General features: G+C 35.5%; 1 protein-coding gene across 1 annotated transcript in view; it reads right to left on the minus strand.

Moving 5' to 3' along the window:
• The window catches only part of LOC128030777 (ephrin type-B receptor 5-like), a 40,039-nt gene that overhangs the window by 2,244 nt on the left and 15,903 nt on the right, over positions 1-21,892 (minus strand). Inside the window, exons 3-18 of the mRNA XM_052618735.1 lie at positions 20,569-20,841; positions 16,885-17,048; positions 16,371-16,666; positions 8,484-8,639; positions 7,801-8,072; positions 6,959-7,040; positions 5,992-6,116; positions 5,343-5,505; positions 4,207-4,321; positions 4,013-4,068; positions 3,560-3,676; positions 3,181-3,428; positions 2,682-2,900; positions 2,347-2,496; positions 1,120-1,304; positions 879-1,034 (exon numbers count right to left, since the gene is read on the minus strand). Of these exons, the coding sequence (XP_052474695.1) occupies positions 879-1,034; positions 1,120-1,304; positions 2,347-2,496; positions 2,682-2,900; positions 3,181-3,428; positions 3,560-3,676; positions 4,013-4,068; positions 4,207-4,321; positions 5,343-5,505; positions 5,992-6,116; positions 6,959-7,040; positions 7,801-8,072; positions 8,484-8,639; positions 16,371-16,666; positions 16,885-17,048; positions 20,569-20,841 (2,777 nt within the window). The remainder of the gene's footprint in view (positions 1-878; positions 1,035-1,119; positions 1,305-2,346; positions 2,497-2,681; positions 2,901-3,180; positions 3,429-3,559; positions 3,677-4,012; positions 4,069-4,206; positions 4,322-5,342; positions 5,506-5,991; positions 6,117-6,958; positions 7,041-7,800; positions 8,073-8,483; positions 8,640-16,370; positions 16,667-16,884; positions 17,049-20,568; positions 20,842-21,892) is intronic.

A 21,892-nucleotide genomic window follows, 5' to 3' on the forward strand; every position in this document is an offset into this window, starting at 1 on the left:
GAACTTTATATTTATTTAAGAAACTTACAAAAATTATTATAGTTTTCACAAAAATATTAGGCAGCACAACATTGATAATAATAATTTTTTTTTTTTTTCAAATCAGAATATTAGAACGATTTAAGTAGGATTACGTGACACTGAAGAGATTTGCATCACAGGAATATATATATATATATATATATATATATATATATATATATAAATAGATATATAAAATAAAAAAATAAATATAAATACAAATGCTGTTCTTTAGAACTTTCTATTCATCTTAGAATTAATATATATATATATATATATATATATATATATATATATATATATATATATATATATATATATATATATATATATATATATATATATATATATATATATATATCACTGTATTCACAAAATGTCAATAATATTTCACAATATTACTGTTTTTTATGTATTTCTGTTCAAACAAATGCAGCCTTGGTGACCATAAGAGGCTTCTTGAGAAATAATTGATGTACTTGTTTACTAAAGAGACAGCAGGTATGAAATATGAGATGCAATTGTGTAAAAAAAAAAAAAAAAAAAGAAAGAAAGAAAGAAAATGTCAAATTATTCAAGAAGTCTGAAAATATTTACAAAGTATTTCCAATGTATAAAATGCTAGCTAATGAAATTAGCCATGGCAGGGAAAAAAAAGTTGGCTATTTCATTCCAAAAACATCACAGTTGTCCATTAGATTAGAGAATGCTATTAAACAACACAATACATCATTTAAGGTTGTGGCAGGAATGAGTCCGTGGCAAGAATTTGTATTTGTTTTTGAAAAAGAAAGAAATTCTTCTGTGACATTTGTGTATGTTGGACAAACCACTGTGAAAAGTGTGTTTTAACTTACTCCATTGTGAGCATGCTCACTCCCTCCAGACTGTGGTACTGTGCTCTCTCAAACGCATCTTTATACCGGTCCATCTTTAGAGCTGTCAGCCAATCACCGACTGTTGTCACTGTTGAGAGGTCAGTAGGGGTGGGGCTTAAGAGTGGCTGGCTGGGACTAAGAGAGAGGAGAATATTTGAAAAGATCAAACACAATATTAGCTGTTAATATAATGTGGTAAATGTAGTTTTAAGTAACTCACCGGCTGTGTTCTGCCTTTAGGGAGGCAGGGTGGCGTATGAGTCGGTCGAGGGACGACAGAAGAGAATCAAATGCTGGCCTGTCCTGTCTGTTGGCCTGCCAGCACTGGAGCATCAGAGAGTGAAGAGCTGGAGGACAACCGTTTGGAGCAGGTAAACGGTACTGATCAACCACTGCCTTCATCACCTAGAAAAAAAGAGTGAGAGGATAATTAGGGAAGAGAGATGACACATGCACTGCCAAGTACACACTACAGCTAAGATACAAACACATTCTACAGCCTTCTTCAATCACTCAAGCATCTACAAAACACAACCCCTCTGTCGGCCGTGATTTAGTTGCAGTTGCAGAACATAACATGTCTTTGGATGCTGTAATATAACTGTGGTAAAAAAAAAAAAAAAAGCCAATATAAATTATGCAAGATGCCAGAATGTTGTTATGGTTACCATGCTGTCAATCATCACAATTTCGGTAGTATCTTATTTTTTGTACACAAGCGGAATGATAATTTAAGGGATTCGTATTTAAATTACAGTGTGTACATGTGTATGTTTGTATCTTAGTGAAGTGTTTAAATGTATGAGTCAGAGAAATACTAAAGCAGGGAGTGGAAAAGAGATTTGGAGGAAAAAGGAACTGAAAAACAGAAATTAAAAGAAAAAAAAAAGAGGAAGTTTTTTTTTTTTACTGGATTGCATCATTCACTTCACATGATTTTGGTTAATAAATGTTCAAAAATACTCTTTTTGGTGCACATCAAAGTCTTTGTGCTGGTTGACTTGGTTCATGTCTTAGAGCTCTTTATTGAATCATTCTTTGAAATCCCTAGGAAGAAAAAGAATGGGAAAGATACTTGCAGATTCGTAGCAGCTGAAAAATATGCAGTTTAATGTACTATTTAGTCAACATGTGAACACATACTCACTGAAGTCATGACATTTCTAGCTGCTGGCTAGAAACTCGAAACTTTTAGAGAGAAACTTCTCTTGAAAATACTCTAAAACCTGATAAATGTCACACTCTTAAAGTGCAGCTGCAAACTTGAAATCCCAAGCAGCAAGTTTCAAACACATTGATTACTACACTGAACTTTATTGTGCTTTGTTTATGCAACTAAGCATAAAACATTCTAACAGCTCCCTCTAGAGTACATTAGGTTAATTTAATTGCTTCGTGACTGCATGGGATGTAAAGCACGTGTGGCTGTAAAATGAATAATGCTCACCTCTTGGTTACTCATGTCCCAGTATGGGCGTTCTCCATATGACATGACCTCCCACATGAGTATCCCAAAACTCCAGACGTCACTCGCTGAACTGAATTTACGATGCTGGAAAGCTTCAGGAGCTGTCCACCGCACAGGGATCTTACTGCCCTGAAAGACAGAGGGAATCATTCAATCAAACGCAATGACGACACAAATTAACAAAGATGTCCAGGCCTCAGACAAATCTCATCAGAGTAAGAATGAAAAGAACTTAAAAAATAAAATGAATTGACATACATCCATTTAAACACGAGCAGCGTTTTTACATTTTCAGAAATCTTCCTATAACGCACCAGTGACGCAGTGTAGGTGGGCATGTTGTGGTCCAGACCCCTCATTAAACGGGACAGGCCGAAGTCAGACACCTTACAAACCAGGTTTGAATTCACCAGAACGTTCCGGGCAGCGAGGTCACGATGGACAAAATTCCTCTCGGAAAGATATCGCATTCCGGCTCCAACACCTCTCACCATTCCTACCAGCTGCAAGACGCTGAACTGATCCTCGTTTTCCTTAAAAAAAACAAAAACAAAAAAACTTACAAAGCCATTCTCCATAAACTGTGATAATTCAACTTAACTTTCACCTGGTTCTTTTTAAAATAATACATAATAATACAATAAAGAATAATATTTATTTCATTTATATATATATATATATATATATATATATATATATATATATATATATATATATATATATATATATATATATAGATATATAGATAGATAGATAGATAGATAGATAGATAGATAATTTAATAGAACTTAACATCATGTATTTTGTTCTTACTCTGAGAAAGGCATCCAGGGGGCCGTTTTCCATAAACTCTGTGATAATGCGTTCAGGAGGGGTGCGAGTGATCACACCTTCCAGTTTCAGTACATTAGGGTGGTCAAACTGGCCAAGTACCCCGGCCTCACTGAGAAACACGTTCTTCTCACGGTCTGTCACTCCCCAACGTAAAGTCTTAACCGCGACCAGCATCTCTCTACGACCTAATGGCCTGTACCGGCCACGGGACACCTCCCCAAACTGAGCTAGAAAGAGAAATCCAATCATTACAGTATTTTATTATTATTCTTTTTTTAAATCTGATTCATACACTTTGTGTCAAGCTAATGTTATCCTGCCTCTGAAACAGTGACAAACGTTCAACACATGTACTAACCAGCACCAATGACCTCTTCGATCTTTATGTGAGCAGGCTCAATTTCTCGTGCAAACTCTTTGACTGCCTCACTGGGGTCTTCATAAGTGGAGGGGTCCACGTAATATTTCACCCCACCTGAATGAATAACAAAATCCACACAGACCACCTAATGACTGGTTCTGTCACAGACATGCAGCTTAAGGTTTCAGGCGGAATAAAGTAAAACCACAAATATGTACACCACAGTCAGAAACTACTGACACGGCACATTTATCATCCTTTGACAAAATAGCAAAATTCTCACAAACCCCTCTTAATTGTGGTGTAGACATAGTACTTTACTGAATCATAGTTATTACATATAAGCAATAATTACTAAGTAGTCTGAATACAGCCTGCTTTAGAAGAAGAAAATATAATTTACATGTAGTGACTGTTGGAGAAATGTAGACAAATATGCACTCAGTTCACCTCTGTTGCTGATGTATCTCTGAAGTCTGTCGCTGTAAGGGCTTTCTCTCCTTTTACTAGTGGAAAGAAATGTGACAAAGACACAATAACAGTGATGCTCTTTTATTCTTTTATATGCAATAAACAGGTCTCTCTTTTTTATCTATATATATATATCACATAATAGCTGAGATTAAGAGTTTTGATGTACATACCTTCGAAACACAAACACAATAATGATCGCGATCACAACCAATAGAAATGCTGCTCCGCCCATTACTGATCCAATCATAAGAGGCAGACGATTCTGAATCTGCTTTGACTGTTCCTCTACAAAGTGAAAAAATGGCAATAACAAATTAAATGAAATAATTTGAAAATAAAAATATTATATGCACACAACTGTTCAGAATTTGAGACCGGTATGTTTTTTGAAAGTATCTTTAGCTCACCAAAGTTGCACTTATTTAATAAAACATAACATTAAAACAGTAATATGTGAAGTATTTTTACAATTTCAAATAAAAGTGTGTACATGTGATGGCAAAGCTGATTTTTTTTGTATCATTACTCCAGTCTTCAGTGTCACATGATCCTTCAGAAATCATTGCTGATTTGGTGCTCAAAAAACTTTTGTTATTATTATCAATGTTGAAAATATTTGTGCTGCTTAAAATTTTTGTAGCAACTGTAAGTTATAAATTTGAATAAGTCTGAATTTAAGTCTTCACTGTCACTTTTGAGCAATTCAGTGCATCCTATGTACATACTATGTACTTATCATAGTAGTTACAATAATTATATAATAACTAGGTACTAACCCTGAGCCTACCCCTAAACCTAACCCTACCCCATGGAGTTACCTTGTATTTCCAGAACTTTCTTGGATAAATACACTGTAAGTACACTATAAGTACATGTTAGTACACGTACTGTAAAATAAAGTGCAACTGTAATTTCTTAAAAAAAAAAAAAAACCTTTTACTGACCACATTTGAACAGTATTGTCAAAATATAAACATTTTATAAAAAAAAAATTTTTAATTACTTAAATCACACAAGAGGATGTTGCAAAATGTGTTCATTTTGTTATGGGGATACTTAAAGCAAATAATTTTTCATAGGAGTTTGTCTGATAAAAAAGTTGGAAATATCTGAATTAGGGTTACATAATGCATATGTCCTTTGCTTACTGAACAAGTAGCATTTGGTACTGGAGCATTAGTAAAGAGAAATTGCATCTCTTATTATATCTAAAACTGAAAATGTAAAGAGACTGTGAACTTAATAGCCTATGAATATGAATATGTTGGCTAGAATGATTAATTATGTGTGAGATTTTCTGGCCTACCCATTGCTAGAGTGCTGAAGTAAATGGTGTGGCTGTAGGGTCCGTAGCCTCTCTCATTTCGGGCACGGATCTGGAAGGCGTAGATGGAGCCTGGAATCAGACCTCCAACTGTCACTGTGTTGGTTTCACTGAACACGCTCATAGCACTGTCCTCATCAGACCCCTGCCAGAGAGACAAAGCACCATCTCTGTGATGACGAGACAATATCCATTTCCACAATGATTACACAGTGTTTTATATTGATGTGAAGGGACAGTTCACCTAAAAAGGGAAATTATGTCATCGTTTACTCAGGTTGTTCCCAGTGCTATTTCAATACTATTTATATACTATCAGCATTTTTGTTTTCATTTTAATTCTTGATCATGTTTTAGTAATTTTTTATGTACTTTTGTAATTTTTCAAGATTTTTAGGAATGTGATCAGATTACACTTTTTCATGCAGGTATTCAAAGTTATTCTGATGAAAGATTTCTTTAAAACTGGGATGTCAAGAGAGTTTCGCTCCAGCTCTAATTAAACACTTGAAGCAGTAGACCTACTACTTGAAATCTAAAGGAAGGGGACGTGTTGGAGCAGAACTATGGCCCTCCAGGAGCTGAGTTTGACACCCCTGCTTTTATATTGAGCATAAATAACAGTAATGACCTTGTCGTGGTACCGGAGCTGGTATTCCAGGATGTCCCCGTTGGGCCGGTCAGGCTGAGGCCAGGACAGTGTGATGGAGTCATGAACTCTGTTCAACTGGTGCAGCATGGGCACCTCAGAAGGCACTGAGACACAAACATGTAATTATACGTGTGACCACACGGGGGCTCATAACTTCACAATAAGAAACTACTTTTAGATATTTAAAACCATAACAAATGCTTAGATTTTTGTTAATGTTAAGAACTACAATACACGCTTGGATTCTCATGTAGACCTAAATAAGACATTTGCATTATGCTTTGGTGCATGCTTGACGGTTAGTTAGACATTGCTGAAATCTCATCGGTGTAAATGAGGTCATGAGTTAATCATTCTCCTCTTGCGAGCCCCCTGACCCCCTTCATCTCAACTGATGTCTCTGTCTGTTAATCAGTCATGAGGAAGCACATGGATAGGTGACTCTATCCTGTTCAATCAGCAGCACACAAAGCTTAAATAATGGGAGTTATATAAACTAGTCATATATCTGCAGAATCCATCTGAGATTGATTTACTGCTAAAGATAGAAGGGAGAGAGAGAGAGAGACAGTGAGAGAGAGAGGGGGGGGGGAATCTGAATTGCGCCTTTTCCAAAGTTTCTGTGGGCTGCCACATTGATTATCCACCCTCCATTCTCCATCTCTCTCTCCGTCTCTCATGTTGCTTTCTTGACCATTATATGAAATGACAGTATATCGTGACCCAAAGCCACCTGGGTCCAGATAGCAGATGAAGAAAAATTATGAACGGAAGAGAGAGATGGATGGACAGACCCGAGGGGAGAGGAAGCGGAAAGACAGGCGTGGAGGACGACTAGACAGTGATGGCAGGAGACAGACGCAGAAAGACATAGATACACTGAGCAAACAGTTTGGTGCAAACACATACTGCGGATAGTCCCAGGATACATTTGCTTTTCTTGTACCTGACTGGCTGGTGGTGAAGTTGATGCTGGCGAACTGAGGTGGAAAAGGGCTGAGCGTTGACACTTCATTTATTGCTTGAACCTGTAAAACCAGAGCTTATATTGCAGCTATGCTCTTCCATGCACATAAGCTGCATTAAAGTATAATAATGAGCATCGTATGGGAGCAGAGACCAGGGTTGGTTATCACACTTTTTACTTTACAAAAATGTCTCAGGGTAGGTTCCTGTATGGGAAGTTACACTACTGTTCAAATTTGGGTTTGGTAAAAAAAATTCTAGAAAAAAGTACAAAAAAAAAAAAAAAAAACTTTGTATGCTCAAAAAGGATGCATTTGTGTATTCCAAAGTGGAAAAAAAAAGAAAAGAAAAAATAATTTAATTGACCTATTTTAACAAACAACCATCAATAGCGTGGAAAGACTTTTTCTCTAATTAATCATGATTAATCGCATATTAATATATTTATATTGTCATAATTTCACATCGAATGTATCTTATTGTTCTTGATAGCGTGTTAACATAGTCTATCGCTAGTAAAATTATGCCAGAATATATATATATATATATATATATATATATATATATATATATAGAGAGAGAGAGAGAGAGAGAGAGAGAGAGAGAGGGTTATATATTATTTATATAAATTAATATAAATGAATAAATTTATCAAACAACAGTTTCCCCTTGTGACAACTTGCCCCAGTCTCTTTTATATGATGCTCTCTTTTCTTCAGTATGTAAAATATTCACTGTGAAACACTTTTTTTTCCAACAACTGAATCCTTTTATTCTATAATGTTATTCCACTATGAAACTCTATATGAACAAAGTGGTTACCTGTATGAGGTAGGTGACCCTAGTAAGCAGGTTTTTGAGGGTGACCCTTGTCTGCTTTAAGCCAGTTTGAGAGGGGGAAAAAGTGACAGTATCTCCACACCAGGAACACACGCTTGGTGGCGTGTTGGTGGCAGAGGGGCAGATTCGACACACCACCCCATACCACACTTCACTTCGTCCCCCCATGTCTGCAGGAGGTCTCCAGCGCAACGACACCCCACCCTCCGAACTCTCATACTCCCATGACAGAGACACCGGTGCTGATGGAGGGCCTGAGAAAGAACACCTGAGGTCATTCACAAACACCATTAGCACTCACCAGCTCCTAAACCGTCTAATGATTAGCCTCTATAAACTAGAATGAGAACACAAATTTAAACCTTGGAGGGATTTGGTTAATATGTGGGTTGATGGCAAATGTGTCCATAATAAAGAAAAGGAAAATCTTTTCAAAAGTTTTTAAAAATGTCATTCATTTTATGTGTCAGTTTCATTAGTAAATAAATTATGAATTAATTCGTGTGAATTATAGGAGTAACTTAAGGTGCAAAGTTGTCCATTTAAGGGTACTGCCCCAGTGACAAGCTGATGTATGCCTAAGGCCATGTTTTTCTGATAGTATATTTACAATGATTGTTTGTCCATTGTCTTATTATCTTATAAATAGCTAGTTGTGCTCTTACTTGTGCAGGCGGTGGTGTTGGCATCGGTGTGCGCGCGATAGTAACCACTCCGACACTCGCAAAGTTTAGACCCTTCTGAACTGGTTCTGCTGTTAGCTGGGCACTCTGTGCATGAAACTGAGCCCGCTACTGGTTTATAGGACCCCATCGAGCACGCTATTGAAAGGAGAGAAAAGAAAAAAAACGATAATTATGGCACAAGATGCACTCAAGCTGTTTGGAAAGTCTCAGATTCCTGCTTTGGAATTCTGTCAATTACACCAGGAACGGGATGCCGAGTACAGAAGGGGAATGTAACGATCCAACTGGATTCAGTGACTGGCGATTGAAACGTAAACTGTTGCAGAAGAGAACTGAAAAAAAAAAAAATGTTTTAAAAACACACTCAATTAGTGGGTGCAAATTTAATTAGCAAGTCTTACTGTTCTCTCAGGCACTTGATTTATTTAGTCAGATGTTTAATTACTGAGAAAACAAAGAGCAAAAACATTGTTGGAGTGAATTCGCTCGGCTTGATTGTTGTTATCCTGACAGAATGTAATCCTGTGGGAAATCGCTTCTAGTTTTGTATCATGGCACATAAATAAAAGACATCGATATCAAGCTGTCAGACCCACTCACCACCCAGTGATATAATTGTTATGACACTGAGATTTCTGATTGGCTATTAATTTGAGTCATTTGCAAGAAAACACTGCCTTATTGGATTCTTGCATTTGGATATAATGATATGCTCGGCAGCTGCGAAACATGTCAACCTTTCATCGGAGATCGATTGCTACACAGCTTGAAGCTCAGCAACAAACTCCATCCTTTCATCTGTGTGGTTACAGAACAAATCACAACAAATGCAATATGAGGTACATTGGGGAATCAATATGTTTGGATAACCCACACTGAAATGTCTAAGTGAATCATGCTTATCAAACAATATAACTGCTGAGCCACAGAAGAGCTTGTATTATGACACTTGTGACAGGAATGCTGTGATCTGCTGAAGTGCTTTGTCACAGAAATCCTGTGACACTGTAGCGCTTTAACATAATTACAGTTGATGGAGTTAAGGGTTGCTGTTTCATTCTTGTCAGCCTTAAAGTTCTCCGCCCTCAAGTGAGTAGACAGCTCAGACTCCTATAACACATTAAAAGCACTTCAATGGCAGATAGAGAGAGAGGGAAGAAAGAGATTTAAGTTTTCAGAAAGCTAAAAAGGATTTTTATGTTCTTGCTTGTCTGTCAGATTTGATATTTGCTTCTTAACACTACTGTGAGAAGTGAGAAGGAGCGAACGAAAGATGGGCAAAGTGAGAGAAAAGAAAGTGAGCATTGTCCATCTATCTTTCATGTGGTTGGATTATTATCCAATGTATTCAACACTAGCTGTGACAAAAGACATGCTTTAGCTACAAAACTTCTTCACTCCTCAGACAACTCCTACACTTTTCTAAATGTCTCGTTCTTCTATTTACACTCCCTGTTCGATCAGTGTCTCATTTCCTTTTCTAGCGGCCACTATTTAGCCAAAAGGCATCTAGTTTCCTCATAAAAATAATTAACACATTTAATAACTGGCCCAGATTTCTTATCTTATTAATGAGATGGCATCAATGTGATACAGTTGCTGATCAGAAGACACAAAAGTTGTTTTTATGACATGCATGTCTGGGGTTAGAGTAAAAATACAGTCATTTTCTATGTGTTAGATTTATGTGTCATATCCATAGACTGTCATATCGGAAACAATGACAAAATGCTCTTCTTGAGGAAATCTGCTATAAGCAATGTTGAGAATGAAGGGTTTAGAGTTGTCAGGAGACTGAAATCACTGTGGAGGCAGTAAATGTTTGAAATATTTAATAATGTTGTTCACAGCCTGTCCTTCTCCATCACACGGCAAACTGTGTGGCTTGGATGCTGCCAGATAACTCAAGCTGATCCTAGAATGATCCTTTTACAAATGTATCACATTCTATTCATTTTTCTATCAAATTAGATCATAATATTGTACTGCAGAACCTGATTTTACCAAGTGAGACATGTTCCTGGGACAACATCGTTGTTGACCCTGGAACAACATTGTGATTAACCAATCAGATTTGAAGAACCAGTTTATAGATTTTGTGAAGTTTACGCTTAAAATCAGTGTTTGGTGCTTGTACATCAGTGTCATTCATCTGTCATTTCCTCTGATTTTAGGGATTACTCATGGTTAAGGTTAGGTTTAGGTGTAGGGATTTGGTTAAGAATATATTTTTGGAGTAAAATGTTGTTCCAGGGTCAACAAAATATGTTGACCTAGGAACACATCGAACTTGGCAAAATCAGGACGTGCATATTGTACTGTACACACACACACATAGACACACACACACACACACACACACACACACACACACACACACACACACACACACACACACACACACACACACACACACACAGATATGATTAAAATACAGTACAAACAATAATCTTGTGCAATAATATTACAATAAACTAACTATTTCTTATTATCAATTTAGAAAAAAAATTGTGAACAGCTGTGCTGCTTAACATTTTAAATTGTGATGTATTTTATTTCATGATTCTTGGATGAATAGAAAGCTTAAAAAACAGAACTCATTTAAAATAGAAATCTTTTCTAATATTGTAAATGTCTTGAATGATACATGTTATGAAATATATAATTATAAATTAATTAGTTCTATAATTATATATTACTTTTAACTACTTTTATTTTAACGCATCCTTGCTAATATTTATAATGTCTGATATAATATAAAAACAATCCGATTCTGATATGTATCCCAAGTATATGCTCCTTTACCAGAAAAAAACTATATATATATATATATATAAATATATTTGACTATACAATCAAATATAACTTCATAATGTAACAATACAAAATATTTTAAAACATCATATTTTTATGTGTGTGTGTGTGTGAGAGTGTGTGTGTATATATATCTCCCTCCAATTATTATATTATATTATATTATATTATATTATATTATATTATATTATATTATATTATATTATATTATCAGTTTACTGAGTGCATGCTGTTTTGAGCTGGTTTATGTGTGTGTTTGATAAATCAAGAGAGAATTAAACTAAAGGCATTGGTGGGGGAGGGGCTGTTCATGTTTAAATAGACCACGGCTCAAAGAAATACAAAACTGATGAAAAATTAAATGAGTTGCATTCAGAGAAGAAGTGAAAGAGATATCGAAAAAGATGCAGATGAAGGGAAAATGTAAAAGCAAATGGGCAGCGAGCGCGGGAGACCTCGGTGAAGTGTATAATTTGCCGTTGACATCGTACTTGGTATTTAGATCGCTGACCCAATTTCTCTCTCTCTCTCTTTCTCTCCCTCTGTCTCTCTTCCTCTGGTTGCTCTCATTCTCTTTATTTGGCTTGCAGCATTCTGACTAAAGCACAGATGCACAAACACACATAAGCGCATGAACACACAAACAACAAACACAGTGACTCACACACAACTTCAAAATCAGGACAGAAAAAGGTATGCACTTCATATTCAGGACTCTGTCTCGCTCTCTCGTTCTCTTTCTCTCTGTGTATATCTCATGTAGAAACCACCCAAGGAAATACATTTCTCTCTAATTAATCTACATAATTATTCCATTTAATGTGATATTATTTGCTTGTAATGCACTGCTGGCTCCTGGCATTACACAATACTCTCGTTTTCTGTTCATTAGATCAGGAACAGCTAAACTAGTGACTGACAGCTCCTGGATGGCCCATCTGTAGCGGACACTCGTTTAATAGCACATGATTTGAGTAAGATAAAAAATAAATCATGCTTACATAGAAAAAAACACATATTGCCAACTCCTTTGGCAGGGATTTCCCCTCACAAAACATTAAAAATAAAACATTCAATGTGCACTGGAGCAGCTTGTGAAAATGAATGAATAGGCAATCTTCTACTATTCTACTATCAACAAGAATTTATTCATAGTAATAGTGCCAATATAATGTCTGTAACACAAGGAAACTCTCAGCAAATTATAAACACCCCTGTGGTCACCAGTTACATTTTGGTTTCATCCTTTCCAGAGAAATCACAAAAAACTGCACTGATCAAAATGCAAGTTAAAATGTCTCTGAATACACCATTTTTATGCTATTTGAATGGCCTTAGCAACATGGTGGATATAAATAATACATCAAATCATACATTCAGGCCTGAGATTTAGTTTATTAGTATGTCAAAAGTGGGAATGAGTCATTCCGCCTACAAAAACACCACTGCATCTAACAAAAAAGGTTATTTATATGCCTGCCCAGAATCTGGAAGATTCTGTAAATGACATTTGATATTAGACACAAGTGGATGAATAGATGCACGTTCAGCGGTCCACTATGCAAAGTAAGTTTTCATGTGTGGATGAGCAGGTTTAATGGTTTCATCTGCTCAGTCATGCTTCATCGACCAGAATCTTGAAGGACAACTGAGGTCAAAGCAGAAGAACATGTCTGTGGGCCTTTGAGACTTGCTCTTTAGGGAACAACTCGCCCATACTAGTCTCAAATCTAATATCTACACATTTGTCCTGAAAATATTACTACAATTTATTATTATTATTTTTTTTACATTTAAATTACATTTGTCATCATCATTTACTTAATCTTGATAACAGATTAAGTAATAAGTATACTAACTTAATAAGTATATTAATGTATACGTATACTTCATATAACGTTATACTGGACGTTACAACGTGATGCCCAAATTCACCTGTAGCATTGAAAAGGCTTATTTAATATTTTAGTGTTTAATCTTCATAATTCAATAATGAATTTGTTTTTAGCAGCTTTAATTAAGATATTCATTCATTTTGGCAATTGGAAAGCAATTGAAAGCTACTCTTGACCAGACAGCAAAAATGCATAATAGGATAATGTTTTTATATAAAATAAGTTAATAAAAAGGTGTGAGGTTTATGCTTAAAGGAAATTCTAATAAAAGTTCTAACTAAAATCTAACTAAAAATTACACAGAAAATTGAGAGGCAAAGCAGCATTTGACCTCTTTATTTACAATAATCATTTTAATTTTAAGTGTTTTCTTAGCATTTCAATAATGCAACTATGTCTTTGGAATATATATATATATATATATATATATATATATATATATATATATATATATATATATATAAGCAGGACAACTGATTCCAACATTGATTCCAGACAAGCTTTGCATTACAGAAATAAATTATATTTTAAAGCATAATAAGAAAACCATTATTTTAAATGATAATAAAATTGTACAATTTTACTGTATTTTTTGGTATTTTTGGTCAAATAAATGCAGCCTTGATGAACAGAAGCGACTTCTTTAAAACACATTAAATATATATATACTCAAGAAAATGCATCACATAACAGATCAAAACTGCTGCGCTCAAAATAAAACTTGTTCCACACACGACTCCATCTGTCCATCTAGCATGAACTCCATGATCTCTGTGCTCCAGTCTTTAACTTGTGTCCACCACTGTGTCCTTCCCTTTCCTCTTCCCTGAGGTTTCTGTCACTTGTTCAGCTGAATGGCCATAACATCAGCGTGACCTAAATGTGTCACATCCCTCTCTTATCCCACTCTCTCTCCGTCTCCCCACCACTCTACTTTTCAAGATATCCCAAAACTTCTTGTCTGATTTACTCGCATCGCCCCCAGAGTTTAACCCCTTTCAGCTCTCCTCCACTTCTGTTTCATCTCTATCTCTCCTCCTCTCTGACCTCATTCCCACCATTGCTCGGATAAACAGAAAATTAACTTGGTGCAAAAACATTCCTCAAATTCTTTCCCTTTTAGTTTCTCCTCTGTCAGCCAACAGACAAAAAAAAAAAAAAATAGACAAAATATCCACAGAGATGCATAATAATGCTGACAAAGAGACAAGAAAAATTACGACATGCACACAGGTACTGGATGCCACAATGTAGTTAATTTCAGGCACAGCACAATGAATCATAACCTGACCACAAATATGTGTATTGCTTATATAAAAAGATAATTATAAATATCACAGACCAACTCCCCTAAGACATTCCTTTTCAATATATGAAAGACAGCTGCAGTAATTTGTTTAGATTATAAATCTACACTATCGTTAAAAAAATTGAGGTTGTAGCATTTTTGAAGTCCCTTATGCTCACCAAGGCTGTGTTAACATTGTAAAATATTATTACAAATTAACAGTTTCTATTGAAATATATTTTAAAGCTTAATTTCCAGCTGTCATTCCTCCAGTCTTCAGCGTCACGTGATCCTTCAGATCATTCTAATATGTTGATTTGGAGCTCAAGAAACTTTTCTTATTAAAAAATAATAATGTTGAAAACAGTTATGCTGGTTAATATTTTTGAACATAGTCATACTTTTTTGTTTCAAAATTTCTTGATACATTTTTTTTTGAATAATTTAGAAAAATGATTTATCAAGAAAATGTATATATCAATATAAAAAATTTTTTACTGTCACTTTTGATCAATTATTATTTAGTCAAGTATTTAACTTTAACTTCCCTAACATAACCATAACAGAAAACATTTTAAGTTTTCCTCCTAAGAAATATTATTTAACTAATATTTTTTCCAAATGAGGACAAACGTTACCCGACACATGGATACAAATTTGTAACTTGCATTCACAAAACAGTGCATGCAATGCAGCACATGTCTTTTGTGTCTTTAATTAGATCTGTGTTTACGGGTGTCTTCTCGCTTGCCTGAATACACCGTGTGTCATTTTCTGTCCATCAAATTCCATTTATAATTAGCATGACAGGAAGCCCGCGGAGTTCTGATTCAAAGATAACTGACACAACGATGATGCACGCACATTGAAATGATAAGGTGAGTGAAAGGGGATTGCTGGTAAGAAGTATTTGTCAAACGTTAGAGGATCATGTAAATGTGATGAGCTCAGGACCAGCCGGTGGGTTTGTGGGGTCCCAGCAAGATCGTATAAATGGGCTCCACCTATACTGACACAATATTAAAGCTAAACAAACTGCACTGAAATAAAATCGCTACAAATAAGCACACTGATTGTATATAAGTTGTTGAGAAATAACATGTTAATATTTTTTTTTTCAGCATTAGGCTAAACTAGGTGAATTTATAATGAACACTGTAAATTGAAGGTGCTTTAGTTACTATTGATTGTTACCTTTCAGCTTTTATCAATTCACCTAAACAGTAATGTGACAGAACAAATAAATTATTGGCAGTACAAATATATATATATATATATATATACAAATAATCATGTTGAGATTACCGTAAATAAAAAGCACTTATATAATAATTTTATAGAATATTAAATTGGCTAAATTTGAAAATCATTTTTGTAGTCATTTGTTGTGTAAAACTTATAATACTTAAATTCTCTTGCTAGAGTCTCTTACTATTACTGTAAGAAAATATTAATAAAGATTGTGAACATTTGTTTGTTTGTTTTTGATTCACTATCCTTCAGTACTTTTGTAAAATTCAGATTCAGAAATGATTCAGTGACTGAAAATAAATATCTATTTATTGATTTGTCACCACCTACTGATGTTAACGACGTCACTGAATGAATGAATCAGTTCATGAATCTGAAAAAATATTTTAAATAAATAAATAAAAGCAACAACATTTGAGTCACTTGTATTTATCAAAATCCCCATCATAATACAGCAACGTTTTGTTAACTGACCTAATCAAGCCAAGCTATCAAGATAAGGCTCACATCCAGTCACTGAATTATTCAGTGAACAAATCTGAACAAGTTTCTTTGGTGACTGGATACAATAATTTGAATCAAAATTCCCACCATTAGAATACATGTTTGTTTACTCACCTAAACAGGCCGAGTGATTATGATTGGGCTCATATCCGGCATCACACATGCATCCTCCAACAGGAACCAGCCATTCGCCTTCTGTGTTACAGTGCATTCTTGGTGCAGTCCCACCCTGTGATTGGCTATGGGGTACACAGGTGCCAGTCACCGGCACTAGAGATGTTGGCTCCGCCCCAGAGGGCGTGGCTGGGTAGAAGGCCAGGAAACGACTGGCTGCTGGACAGCGACGATAAAATATGGAAACACCCATAAGTGACACGCAAGCTCCGCTGTCTACTATTGCTAAAACAAACCTGAAAAAAAGAGAAGAAAAGAAGAAAGACAAAAAGAGAGTAATTAAAAGAGACAGTAGCCAGCAAAACATCTGTTGAAACCACACAGACTAATAACTGTTGTTTGTTTTTTGTTGTTTTCGACCACATTCAGATGGATCCTCATTTCATCTGCACACAATGACCATCATTCATCAGGGGTTTTGGGGAGGCAGGGAAAGGGCAAAAGGTCATCGTACCCTTTGTGTGTGAGAGGAGCAAAACTGCGGGTTTTGATGTTGATGCGTCGGGCGTTCTCAGGTTTGTACTGGTGAGGTAGACTTGGCTCCACACGACTGAAACTCTTGTCTGCTGCGATGGTGTCGATCTTCACCCAGCCTTCTCTCGTCTCTCCGCTGGAAGGCTAGAGCAGAGAAAGACAGATCCGTAGAGACAACAGCTTTCATGCTAATGATGAATATGTCTGTCATGTTTAGGGAGAGATCACACAGAAATGATAATTCTGACACATTTTGAAGAATGTGCATGCACTGCTTGTCCTTGCTTCATAGAAACATTAAAAACAGTTCAAATAGGGGGTGCCGAATGCTTGAATCTGGTTGGATGACGAATGTTCTAAGGGGTGCATTTATTTTCAGGGAAACGCATGGCTAAAGTGTAGTTCCAGGCAGGTCTTGACCGCATAACATGTCCAGATCACTTCACCAATTGATTTCAGTTATTTCAAATGTCCTTAAAGCCTAAAACAGCAAAATACCCAAAACCCATACCGACACTTGATCAGGCAAATATAGTAAACAACAAGCTTAAAAAGACAAATTATTTCCATGTTTTCGCAAAACAAAATAATACGTTCCTACTCACTGGAGCGTTTTGGGACAAAAAACTGACGTATGTCTAAAATACATAATCTAAACAATGTTGTGAGGTGTGGTAACAGTTATATAAGTGGAATAATTGATTCCCGTCTGTTGAATTATTTGAAAATAACATACACCCGAGGTGTAGCCACTTCACATCTTCTCTAATGATTCAACGGCCCTTCGTCTCTTATTCTTTATGATTATAAACGGCAGTTTCAATTTCTAACTGCAGTATATGCATGCATATCTTACAATCACGGTTTCCTTTTTTCAAGCAGCACAACTGTACTCAACATTATTAATAAGACATGTTTCTTCAGAACTAATTTAACAGTGTAAAAAACTATTTTAATTTTAACTATATTTGTAAGAAAAAATCCATAAAAATATGACCCAATGTACTTTGTTATTATGAAGGAACTTTCTTGTTTTTCTTTCTTAAAATACACATTGCATTGCATTTTGTAGTGTTTTATGGTTGAAAGAAATGTCTGTGCATGGAAAACGTAGAATACTGCATTTTTTGTTTTTTTGTTTTCAGGATATTATCAGTTTTTTCTGTGAAATATTTGTGGAATGGTTGTAGTGTTTATATAGTATGTTAAATGCACAAAAAAGATGTTAGTAGCAGCATTAAAAAGAACAGGATTTGGTTTTGGCATTTGGCATTTACAATGTCTGCTGAAAATTCATTTAACTTTTATAATATATTTATATAAACAAGTTATATTTTAACAATAATTACAGTTTTTACAGTATTTCTGACAAAATAAATGCAGACTTGCTGAGGATAACTCAAAAACATAAAAAAAATCTTACTGACCCCAAACTTTAAACGGTAGTTTATATATAATTTGATCACTTATAACTGTAATTTGATCATTTTTAATGCTGAGTGTTTATTGCAGCTGTTAATTGGACACAAGCTCCAATCTAGCGCTTTCCTGCAGTTGCCCGCTATCAATTCTAGTGAAATCTTCAAACAAAATGCCATCAGATGTGTCCCTGTAACCTGGAAACTCTGGTCTTTCACAGAATAAACAGGTTCGGAGCTACATGAGGGTGATTAAATAATGACAGGATTTCAGTTTCAGGAAAATGTATTCCTTCAAGGAGCTATTTTTAGTGTGGCGGCATTGCATTTAAAAGATTAACTACAAAGGCTTTGACGAGGGATTTACATAACAGAGATGTTGCGAGACCTGCAAAACTAAAAGAAAAGTATTTGATTTACATGATGATGGACCACATCTCAGTTCCCGAGAGATAACAACAGCTTTTATTTTTTGTTTTTAGCACTATCTTCTCCCCCGAGGAGTCATAAGCCACACAAACCGCCGAGGCTCCACATAAGAGAGTCGTAAAAACCAGACTGTGTGTTTTCCTCTAACAAACACGACCAGGAAATTGCACTTGTAAGATATACATCCCTTGAGGCGATCCTGCTCAGAAATGTCTAAAGATATATATCCAATGGTGCGGATATACACATTGTTAATTGAACAATTAAAAAAAAATAATAGTGAAATTAGTATTTAATTTGAATTATGCAATGAAAGATACACTTCACGCTTTAATATTTTACATGAATATATTTTTTAGTGGGAGCCTGCAGGCACATGTCAGAGGCATCATGTAGGTTTCATCTTTTCTGCCGAGTGAAGCATCTGGGGAAGTGTAGTTCATACAATATACAGTTCAGTCACTCAAAGACAACGAGGGTCTTATTTTCTTTGAAAGCGAATCCCATGGATTGCTGCATCATAACAAATATTCCAAGTATGTCTTAGTCAGTCAAACCAAACAGAATGCTACAAGACTGAATGCTGCCAAAATCCTTCATATGATGTCTGTGTGTGGGTGTAGGTCAAGGTATCCAACAAACCAGCATTTGATAACAGGCTAACACACTCATGTTAGTTTTAGGATGCTAGTCTGAAGTTGTGCACACTGAATGCTATAGATATGACCTCAAGATGTCTCCTAGCCATATGGTTGTACTTGTGTGGGACAGGAGATATGATCGTTTCTGTAGTGATCTATGTTTTTGGGAGGTAATACTAACACGAAAAAGTCCATTCATCATCTCAGGTCATATTATATATTAATATTTATTTTCTGGCCATTCGTTTTTCTATTAGTGTTGGTTTCATATGATTTCAACATTTTCTTTTTTTTAAAGAAATTAATTTGATCTGTGATTGATTAATTTAAAAGTGACAGTAAAGTCTTTACCTGTTTTTTTATTTTATTTTTATTATTTCATCAAAGGATGCAGGAAAAAGGATCACAGTTTCTACAAAAATAATAAGCAGCTGAGCTGTTTTCAACATTGATTATAATAAGAAATGTTACTTGAGAAAATCAGCACATTAGAATTATTTCTAAGGATCATGTGACACTGAAGACTGGAGTAATAGGTGCTGAAAATTCAGCTTGATGCTTAAAATAGAAACAGTAGCTTTAAATGGAAAAATATTTCACCGTAGTACTGTTTTTTCTGTATTTTTGATTGAACAAAAATGCAGCCTTGGTGAGACTTCTTTCAAAAACATTTTTTAAAAAGCACAGATCCAAATTTAAAGTGGTAATGTATTTCATTAATATCAATGCATTTTGTGGAGCTGCACAAAATGACATTTTACAACTTGAATTAAATCTGTCTTGCCATTAAAGGTCAAATTATCTGTTAATTTAAGAAGATTTTGACAGCAGTCCTCTCTATGAAATATTCGGGTTTTTTTTTCTCCAGTGTTGGTTGGTTTATGTCTGTTTTTTGTTCACACCAGTTGACTTCGGCTTGAAAGGTTTTCAAAAATGTATATTATAACTTTTGAAAATGAAAAAAGCATGCTCATAGAAAATAACAGAAGATGCATATTCAAGTAAATGTATGTGTGAACTGCATTTTTCATGTTTTTTGGAAAAAAACTAAGCCACAGAAAAAAAATAAAAAATAATATGTCTTTGACCCTTATACCATTGGGCTTAGTACAAATTTCTCAATCCTTCTTTAATCTCATTAAAGCCTGTGGTTTGAGTTAATCCCTGGTCACTCACCTCAGCTGCCCAGGTTCTCTCCAGCTCTCTCTGGGAGTCAGCCTGCTTGTAGTACAGGGTCAGGGTCTCCCTGCATGTGGGGGAGGGGGAGCGTAGACTGGCACAGTCACGAACTGAGAAACGCAGTGTCACAAAGATCCGTGGAGCTGACTGTCGGTACAGGAAGGGCGTGGCCAACCAGTTGTCTTGGAGACGAGGGTTCTGATTGACGTTGCAGACTTCAAATGTACGCATGAGTCTCCCCTTGTCATCTAACACGCTCACCTCATCCCACTGAGAGGTGGAACAATGTTGGAGAATAAAAATGAGCCTGAGGCATGAACACTGCACAAAATGTTCACCAAGATGCTTGAATATATACAATGAAGCCCAGAAGTCTGATCCCTTTTGAATTTTTCTAGTTTAATTACATTTTAATTTAAAAATGCTATTAAAATCTTTATTAAATAATGTAAAATATGTATTGAAAAAAATAAATAATAATAAAATAATAAATATATATTTATATGTATATACAGACACACACATAATACATTTTAAAATAATTAATTTTTTAATCTTTTGTTTATTTCCAGTTTAACTTAAAATTTGAATTCAATTTAAAAAAGGACTTCTGGACCTCACTTAAAAAAAAAAAGTAAATATAAATGAATATTAAACAAACAAACAAACACTATGTTAGGAAAGCTATTGTCTGTATTTGGGACCCAGAGATAATAATCCCACATCGCTGTGAAAAAAACAATTTTTTTAGTTTTTTTTTTTTAGTTTTTGTGAAATGACACAGTTTGGATCAAAGAACCGCCCTGCCCTTTCCCGCTTTTTCAGGTGATTTAAGATGAAAATCCTAGACAAACCCCAAATCTCTCAAACACACAATACAGAAATCCCAGACACACACCCTCACTGACTCACAGAGAGGCGGCGAACAACTGCCATGCTGAGAAACAGAGAGAGACGGAGGATGAAGAAAATAAACACAAACAGACAGAGATGGAGAGAAATATAGCATCAAAAACTTAACATGAAAAGACTGCTGGAGGAATGAAAACATTCATTTAGAGAACTGAAAGGGAACGAAAGCAAGAAATGGGACTGAGCGGGAAGAAAACAAGACGGGGCGGACAGCTTGAGAGAATGAGAAGATGAGTGAAGGACGGGGGGAGAAATTCAGAAAAGCACAGATGGATCGATTAACAAAGATATGTATGCAGACCAAGTGACAGACAGAAAGAGAGAGAGAGAAAGAAACTGAGGTCTGGCAAGAGAAGCTGGGACAGGAAGTAAAGGATTTCTAGTTCTTGTCAGTAGGTCAGAGACTCTA

The sequence above is a fragment of the Carassius gibelio genome, chromosome A16, assembly GCF_023724105.1.
Source record: "Carassius gibelio isolate Cgi1373 ecotype wild population from Czech Republic chromosome A16, carGib1.2-hapl.c, whole genome shotgun sequence".
Lineage (NCBI taxonomy): Eukaryota > Metazoa > Chordata > Actinopteri > Cypriniformes > Cyprinidae > Carassius > Carassius gibelio.